The following is a 9536-nucleotide window of genomic DNA, read 5'->3' as shown; positions in this document are numbered from 1 at the left end:
AAGGAAAACATATTCCCCAAAAAGAATTCAGCAGAACCGCTTGATTGCCAGATGACAGCGTACAACCCTAGATTTCTATCATTTATTGATGAAAGGAAAACAATGCTTTTGCTTTCCCACCCATGTAGTTAGTACCAAATATCCAGGGCTATAAAGATGCCCTCCCCCTGGGATAGCAGCTTTTGGCCTCCCCTTTAGATCCTTTTGCACCTGATTAATATTTAAATGCTTCTTTTGTTGTTATTTTTAAATTCCTCTCCTTGTGGGAGAGTTTTATGCAAGAACTAGGCCCCATCTTGGTTCAAATAACAATCAGCCTCCTCTGATGGGTCCCTTTACTTGGGATTAGGGACGGGTGCTGAGAAAGATGGAGGCTAGGGAAAATTCCTCTTTTTATCAGCTAGTCCTAGTTCTTGGGCCTCCTACTGCTTGAAGGGCTCTTGTTTTTATACTTTGGGGGAGGAAATATGCAAGATAACACCTTTTATGCAAGAGTAGTAGCACCGGGTATTTAAAGGCAGAAAGAAGTCAGGAAGCAAGAAAGAATCTTTGTTTTCCAAATTGTTTTCCAGATGTTCCTAGGCAGTAAAATGTTTCATTTAAAATGTGGGCTCTTCTTTGCCTGTTAGATGTCTCTTCGGACCTTAATTTTTTTTTTAAATCATGCTTGAGGTGCGTACTAATTTCCATGTTAGCTAGGCATAATCCCCCGCATATGCCACCTTGTGTGAAGCTGACCTTGGATGCCTTTGAATTTCTCCTTAAACAACATGCAAAGATGGTGCTGTTACTCTGGGGATAGTGCTTTTGTGTGAAGCCATCACATCTCACATGGATATCGGAAAGAGAAAGCGTAAGTCTCCTAAAGCATTTGTAAAAACAGAGTGCCTTGCCCATGAGGGCATCCTTGAGAAAATGCTCCAGTCCAATTGAGGTATAAGCAAAAAGTGTTCCGTGCGCCTTTGGGCTCTTTCTTTTAAAGGCTGGACGCTCCCTTTGCTTACGGGATCTTTTTATAAACCCGAAGTTTTTTCTCGGTCACAATTTGAATGGCATCAACACCATTCTAGCTGAATCGATACAAGTAATTCACATCTTAGCAGCAGGCTGTGTTCATGTGCCAGTCGATGCTTAGGAACAGGGGTAAGGTTCCTGGGCCTCTCCCCAAAAGCCTCAAACTCATAATGTACCTGAAGTATGGTGTTAGATGAATAAGAATCTGGAAACTAGTCACCCTTTACAGCATTCTAAGATGAGACTTAGAGCAATGTTTGGATTGGAAAATGTGTTTGAAGTCAGACTTTGGATGCCAGGAACCCACCTCCCTGCCCTTGAAAGAGGAGCACTCACTGGGCAGAAAATGAGGACCAGACTCTGAAATCTCTGGAAGGTCAGACTTGGAGCCCAGGATTTGTGGGTTGAGAAAATGGGGGACAGGAAGTGAGGATTGTTAGGAGAAAGGGAGCTGGAAGGGCACAGCCTCCTCCCTGTAGAAACCACCTCTCTTTAGACATGTTTCCCAGGCCTGTTCTGCCTTCCATATCATAACCTTAACATTCCCCCCCGCCCCAGCCTGAAGATATTAACTTGTCTGCTTTCCTTCGTAGTACTGCTATTTTTCCCCCCTCTCAGGATGTTCCTGAGAGGTGAGGTAGTAGAAAAAGGATTGAATTCAGAGTCAGGAAAGGTCTGGGTTTGAATTCTGGCCTTAATTGCTTCATAGTTGTATGCTCCAGGGCAAGTCACTTCCTTTCTCAGAATATTGGTTTCTTCATCTTTAAAATCCTCAAACTATATCTAATTCTCAGATTTGTGAGAAAATGCTTTGTAAACCCAGCAGGGCTAAAGAAGAGGTCTTGTTTTCTCTTTTTCAAAACAGAGACCAGTCCTTCAGAATGACCTGCTACCTGATCCGACCAATTGGGAGAAAGCGTGGTCCAGTGGGTTGGGAGCCACATAGTCAGGTTCTAGTCCCAGCTCTTCATCTCTCTGGGTCTACCTCAGTTTCCTAAATACAAAAATGAGAGAATTAGGCTAGATGACCTCCAATGTCTCTTATTGCCCTAAATCTATGACCCTGATTCACAGTGCCTCCCTGGGATAGGGCAGGTAGCAGTGAACCAAGGGAAAGAGAGGGAGTAGGAAGAGAAATTCTAAGGCACATTGGGGGGGGGCGGGGAATGGCAGGCTAGACATTTTTAAGGATTTGGGAGGACTGCCTAGAGCTTGATCAAAAATATTTCATTTTTACTTTTGCTAACTTTTTCTCCAACTGAAAATATAATTTTATTTGTTAAAAGACATGGGCAGGTAGGTGGTGGGGAGGGGCATGCACCACAGGACAGCAGCTAGATGTAGCAGTAGTTTGAGAGCCAGCCCTAGAGATGGAAGGTTCTGGATTCAAATGTGACCTTAGATATTTCCTAGCTGTGTGACCCTGGGGAAGTCACTCAATTCCCAGTGCCTCAGCCTTACTGCTATTTTGACTTGGAATCAATACACAGTGTTGATTCTAAGACTGACTGGTAAGGGTTAAAAAAAAAAAAAAGATAAAAGAGTGGGGCAGCTAGGTAGCACAGTCACCCGGGGGAAGTCACTTCAACCCATTTGCCTAGCCTTTCTGTCTTAAGAGTTACTAAGACAACATGTGTAAGGGTTTTTAAAAAATAGACGGAATAGTTTGAGAGAATCTCAGAAGGCAAATTTGTATTCTTTTCATTTTTCAGAGAATCTGTCATATAATCCACATTATGGAGGAAACTTGAATATTTTCTCTAAATATAGTATAAAATAAACTTGAATAAAACTTCTAAAGTTTTATAAAAAGTGTAATATGGCACTGGGCCCAGGAGAGAGGTTAGCAGCCCAAGGTCACACAGCTTTTAAGTTTCAGAGACTGTATTCGAACCCAGGTCCTCTTGCTCCCAAGTGCTAGTTTTTACTTTACCATCTTAACTGTTTCTCTCCTAGTTCCCTCTTTAAGGAACCATGTTGTTAGGTCTTCACTTTCCCAGAGCAAAGTACAGTCACAGATCTCAGTTAGGAGTGCACCAATAGATGCATCATATATAATAGTGAAGACTTAAAATACCAGTTTACATATCTAGGAAGCAGTTTAATGACTCTGTCTTTTGTTTAAAACAATTGAAAAAGCAGGACAGTTAGGTAACAGGGGATAGAGCTCTAGGCCTGGAGTTGGGAGGACCCGAGTTCAAATGTACCCTCAGACTTCCCAGCTGTGTGACTCTGAGCAAGTCACTTAACTCTGATTGTGTAGCCTATTTTAGAAAAAGTATCCCTTTGCCTTAGACAACTTATATTCAAAGATACAAGTTAGTTCTTTGTATCTTTTTAAGTGTAGCAAATTCTGTGGAGTGTCATATTAATCCAAGTCTCAGACTGTACGTGTTAAAAATAATGCCCTGAAAGAAGAATTTTCCTTTGGCACTAATCGAATGAACCCTTCCTTTTCCCAGTGTTCCCCTCCTTCCATAAAAGGGATAGTTCTGTTATTCCTAATAAAGCTTTTCTAAAACCACGCCGAGGGAGGTGGTGCTGCTAAATGGATATCATTCTTGCACTATTTACCTCATAGGATTGTGGGGAAAGTACTTTGTAAACCATAAAAGACTCAACGCAGGCTAACTTCGGATAGGTAAAGAGCCTGCTTGGAATAATAATAATAATAATAATAATAGTAAACAAGGCTTCCTCTAGTTTCCTTAGTAAAGGCTGTCTCTCTGTTCAAATGTCTCCTTTCTGACTGTGTTTGGCCCACATCCTTTCTAGGAATGTATCTCCTAAAGCAGTGGTTCTCAAAGTATGATCTGGGGACCTCTGGGGATCCCTGAGGCCTTTTCAAAGGGTCAGTGGAGTCCAAGCTATTTTCACAATACTAAGATGTTTTCATTTCTAATACAATAAATACCAAAATATTACAATACACATAAACAAAAGCTCTTGGTGGGCATAGGGACTCCTCAGTAATTTTTAAGAGGTAAAGGCACCCTGAGACCAAAAAGGTTGAGAACTTTTACTGTGTATTGGCTCTAAGGCAGAAGAGCATTAAGGGTTAGGCAATGGGGATTAAGTCACTTGTCCAGTCATACAACTAGGAAGTATCTTTGGTCAGATTTGAATCCAGGACCTCCCATCTTTAGGCTTGGCTCTTTTTCCACCAAGCCACTGAGCTGCCCCTCTGTCTCTTCTTATAAACAAGCCTCCAGTAAAATGCTCCAGCCCATAAGTCTTTCTGTTTGTTGCTTTTTGGGCGATTGGCGATTTGGATTCCGTAGAGCTAGTGGTATGCTTTATGAGTCCCAGCTATATGGAATCATTTGAAGAACACTGTTGTTAAAAAAAAAAGACGGGGAGTGGAGAGGCTATTAAAAATTCAGGTTTTTGTTTGCTTGTTTTCGCCATGTGGTTCAGCCTGTTTTATTCCTCCTATTCAATTTTAGATCCAGCTCCTTGTTCATTTAAATAGTCAATAGTCAACAAATGTTTATTAAGTGTCTACTGTGTGCCAGGTGGTGTCCTTCGTACTCGAAGAGGACCAAAATTACATCACGATGTTGGGGTCAGTGTACATTGTGTCCGACTATGACTGATCAGACCAGTGTGAGCTCGGAAGGCTCTACCACACACAGGTTGGGCACAAAAAATCCATATGAACGTTTGGGATGGAGAGGTCTCTGAATTTACACATCTCATGTTTCTTTTGAGCTACCACTAAGCAATGGGGATACCAATATTTAATTAAAAAAAAAAAAGGTACAGTCCCTGCCCTCTAGGAGCTTACAGTCTAATGGAGTAAGATAAAACACAAAAGTTGGGAGGAGGGGAGGCAGGAGGGCACCCAGTATAGGGGTGTGATGAAGAAGTCAGTCATAGAATTCCCCAAGTAGTGCTTCGAGGTGAGAAATGAGATGTTGGAGCTGAGCTCCCTCCTTAAATGGAGGTTTGGAGTTCCCATCAGAGAGGTAGAGGAGAATAACAAGATTAGAGGGACTTGCCCAGAGTCCCACAACTAATAAGTCTCTGAGGCAGCATCTGAAATTAGCTTTTCCTGACCATAATAAGTCAGTGAACTCCTTGTCCACTTGGGCACACTCCCTCACTTCACATCCGTGTTTTAAAAAATCACATTAGAAAACCAGGAAGACCCATTGGAATAAAGTGGGTTTTTGAATTCCTCTAGAGCCAGATGATTATGATGACCAGTGTCGAACTCTTGCTTTGGAAATTAGGAGAGATTCTCTAATTGGTCTTCCGCCCCTTTTGTGGCTGTAGTTCACCTCCTACTGACTCGGAATGCCCTTTTCTCCCTTTTCCCAGTAATGTGTGCTGTTGGCATTGTGCTCGTGGTGGTGTTCTTCAGTTGGATGCTGTCTGTCTTCAAATCAAAATACCATGGCTATCCCTACAGGTAAGTAAGAAAGATCCTTTGCTTGTTAACTGCAATCTCGTGAGAATGAAGGTGCGATACCCTCTGGGTATTTGTTTCCCTTTTACTTTGTCTTCAGATGGTTCCAGCTTCTCTTAACTGTGTGTGATTATGATTTTTTCCCCCTTCTAGAGTTCCCCTCAAACATATTCTAGCAGATACTCCCTTAAGGATCTCTAAATTGAATTAGTATAACATCTAAGAAAAGCTCGTACCACAGTGTTCGTGTCTCATCCACCTCTGGCTGTCGATTTGGTCTGTGGCAGAATGGGGAGAGCACCTGTTTCTCAAATATTAGCCACACGGCCCTTTACACAGTATGAGCCACTCCTGGAAAATCTGTCACTTCCTTGCCTTGCTTGGAGACCTTGACATCTTTCTACCCCATCTCTAATATCCCAAACACATTTTCCCCTTTGGAGAAAGGATTACTATTCTCTCTTCTTGATCTGCATACTTAGGGAAAGAATTAAATCAGCCCTCCAGGGCTTCTTCCCTCCCTGAATTTTGGCGGGGACTGGAAAGAAAAGGAATCATCAAATTAATTTGAAAATCTCTGCCTCTGGTGAGGTAAAGCTTGGGATGAGGTTGCTGTTGAGCCCTAAGCCTCTCCTGTTGTTCCCCTTCTATACCCTTATCTGTATGCAGTGGGGAGGAGTGGATTTTGCCTTATTACATTCCTGTGTCATCATCTGTAATAACTAATGGATCTATGTGTGTATTTCAGTTTCCTGATGAATTAAAAAGAAACAAATCAACGCTGGAACATTAAAGCTTGGAAATTGTATATATTGTGTTGGAACAGTGCAAAATGTGTATGGTTCATATTACCTCTCTTGAAAAGGTTTGAGATTGTGTTAAAAAATTGAACCAAAGAGTGATGTGTAGTGCCTTAATGTTAACAAGAAGTTTGCTTTAAAAGTCCGTGCAGTGTTAGGACAAATTTCCCTTCTGTTGTTAACCTTCCCGTCCCTGTGAGCTTTACAAAACATTTAACCTCGTGGAATTCAGAGTTTTTTAGATAGAGTATGTTTTGGGAATAAAAGAAAATCTTCTAGTAGCACTACTTCAGTCTAATTTGAGGAATTCTTTTTTGTTCATTTTTAGCCACCTGATAAAATATTTTTCTACTCCAGTATGAAGAGAAGTCTTGATCAATCTTTATCTATCCAGCAATTTCAGATAACTATAACAAATGTCCTCTACCCCTTCCCCGCCCCCCCCCCCCTTTTCCCCATGGAATTGATGCTTTGCACATCTGTCTTTTAGGCTGATAAACCAGATGTGCTGTGTTGCCTCCTAAAAACAGAATACACTCCCCATGTATACAGACCAAGGCTCCCTAATGGATTTTTTGCTTAGGTCTTTTCTCCTAAAGCACATTGCTATGTAGCTTTAGACATGAAAAAGTCACAAAAAAAAAAAAAGTCATTTCTGTGGGTGCTAATAAGCAGTCTTATACTTAAAGAGTTTTCAAGTGAATTCCTGTTCCCTATTTTTCTTTAATTCAAGAAAGCTCATTTAAAATATGCCAGCTCGATAATAAATTAGTCCAACTTCCTGATTAAAACAATTGTCCTTATTTGAAGTTACTTTGAGGGTTACATAGTAGCTCACAGAATGAACCTAAACATTTTCCGATTAGGACAAATTTCTTTTAGGCTTTGTCTACTTTGGGACAAAGAGTTCGAAAGATGATTCAATAAAGGTACAATTATAGGGACTTCAGGGGGGACCACACGATGAGTAATTGGTATGTGACAGGTAGTACTCGAATGAATATGTTATATAGTGAATTTTTTTCAACTTCAATTACGCTTATTAATTGATGCTAAGCATGACACCTAGTGACTGTCAGTTATCCAATGGTTGGGGTGAACAGGTGGTCAGGCTCTACTGTGCTAAGTTGCTTAATGTATGCTTAACTAATTGGGCCAAAAAAATGTTAAAAAATCTCCTGCCCACGGGGCCATACATTGGGCATCCAGTTTGTCTTGGTTGCTGCCTCTGTACATAAATGAAGTGCCCTTGAAAACCTGTGGTACTTATCTTTTCCCCCTCCTCCTCCTTCCCCAAGTAGAGTCTAAGCTCCTTGAGGGCAGGGACAGTTGGCTTTTTGTGTTGTATTCCCAGCACCTTACACATAGTAGGCGCTTCATAAATGGTGGTTGAACTAAATTGAATTCTTCTTTTATTCTCCCCATCCTCTTTAAGTAGAAGAGCAAGATAAAAATTGGATGTGTTTTGCTCTTTGGCTTTCTTCAGTGAATGAAAATAATAGACAAAACAGTTTGAGAATGAACTGTTGTAACTCAACTGATTCTGCTCCCTATTTAAGTCTCCAGCGTGGTTACTATCTTTCTGTGAGAATTTACCGTTAGGTCAAATTCCATATTCTCTTCAGTAATGATGAGAGAAGCAAATGTAATGATGGTGTGTGTGTGTGTGTGTGTGTGTGTGTGTGAGAGAGAGAGAGAGAGAGAGAGAGAGAGAGAGAGAGAGGGGGGGGGGGTGTTAGATTGAAAGTGAAGTCCTGCCTTTTTGTTTTTATGCTGTGACTGCCAGCTATTGTTTACCTTCCCCAGAGTATATACCTTGAGGTTCCCTGGCTTTATGTGAATGAGGCCATGGGAATCACTATTTGGAAAGAGCCTCCAGGCTTTGGAAGAAAGGTGGTTTTTAAAAGCCATTGCTTAAGGGGAATGGTTAACCGGGGTGGTCTTTGATGTAGCTCCATCCTTTATTTGTTACTCCATTGGGAACCTCCATTTGTGGATTCTCTTGTGTCTCCATCAGCTGTTGTTGCTCACGTTGGACCCACTGAATTTATGCTCTGATAACCCAAGAGTGAGATTTGTTATGAAGCTGTCTGGCTGCAAGAAAGTATTGGAATATTACTTGTACAGAGAGACTAGCGTGAGTTATTTTCACTTAGCTCACTTATCAAGAAAACGTGTAAAGTGTGTGGAGAAAAGAAATAGTGCTGTATTCAAAATTGAGCATCGCTTTCATTTGAATTTTCAAATTGAACTTCCATCTAAAGTGCCTTAACTAGACTTAACTTAGCTTTCCATGACCAGTTTACATCTCACTTATGTTACTTTTAAGTAAAACATTACAGTTACAGAGATGGATCATATAACATTTCAATAAATTGTTTTACAATCTTAATTGCAGGGTTTTGATGAAGATTTTTTTAAATTTTTTAAAAAGTGAGCAGACGAATTTAAAAGACATAAAAATGATTCCAGTTTTGATAGTCTGATGGCTTTCTGATTTGGAACCTGAATTATGATGAGCCTGGTAGTTTCAGACATGTTTATCATTTCTTGGCAAACTTTATTCACGTGAGACTTAAAAATTAGTCTTTTTTTTTTTTTTAATTTTTACAGCCTATCGGATTACGCAGAACATCTAAAAAAGTCAGCGAACGGATATCTGAGTGTATTAGGTTCTGTCCTGTTCAAGTAAATATTCATAGTAGAGTCTTGTCTAACAAAGTCAAGAATGGAGGGAAATTACCTGAACAGCTTGAGTAAATAACTCACTCTTTTATGATGAATCAGCCCCATATAGATAGTCTTTTGCTTCATGACTGCTTCCACTCTCTATTCTGCTTTGGAGGACTCACTAGAGATTGTTGGAATTTACAATTCTTCCCTCAGTATTCCAAGATCATGGTGGATAGGTCTGGTTTTAAAAGTGTGAAATTAATAGAATTTTAGAAGTCAATTCTCACAGAAACCATTCCAGTGATAGTTACCTGTGTATACGAATCTATATGAATATATACTTGCATATTTATTATTGTTGTTGTAATTACTATTATCATTATAGTAGGGAGATCACCGGACTAAGAACTCGGTGATCTGGATCCCATTTTTGGCTCTACCATTAACTAGTTGTGTGACCTTTAATGTCTGGGTGTCAGTTTCCTTGTCTATAAAATGAAGGCTTTGACTTGAAGAAACCCTTTGTGTAGAGGATCAGGACCTGGGTGTAAAATATCAGAAGTTTTAAATAGACCAGAGTCACTTGATGCACCACAAGTGGGAAAGAGTTGGAATATTGTCAACTGAAGTTCAGTATA

At 40.4% G+C, this 9536-nt stretch overlaps 1 protein-coding gene across 1 annotated transcript in view; it reads left to right on the top strand.

Annotated features, from left to right (window-relative positions):
- MAGT1 (magnesium transporter 1) overlaps positions 1 to 9098 on the top strand; it is a 21783-nt gene extending 12685 nt beyond the window's left edge. Inside the window, exons 8-10 of the mRNA XM_044682518.1 lie at positions 779 to 853; positions 5338 to 5428; positions 8839 to 9098. Of these exons, the coding sequence (XP_044538453.1) occupies positions 779 to 853; positions 5338 to 5428; positions 8839 to 8917 (245 nt within the window). The 3' untranslated portion in view covers positions 8918 to 9098. The remainder of the gene's footprint in view (positions 1 to 778; positions 854 to 5337; positions 5429 to 8838) is intronic.
- The last annotated feature ends 438 nt before the right edge of the window (positions 9099 to 9536 follow it).

Source organism: Gracilinanus agilis, chromosome X (assembly GCF_016433145.1).
Source record: "Gracilinanus agilis isolate LMUSP501 chromosome X, AgileGrace, whole genome shotgun sequence".
Lineage (NCBI taxonomy): Eukaryota > Metazoa > Chordata > Mammalia > Didelphimorphia > Didelphidae > Gracilinanus > Gracilinanus agilis.
Note: the sequence above shows the minus strand (reverse complement) of the source record. Positions and strands in the feature narration are given on the sequence as shown.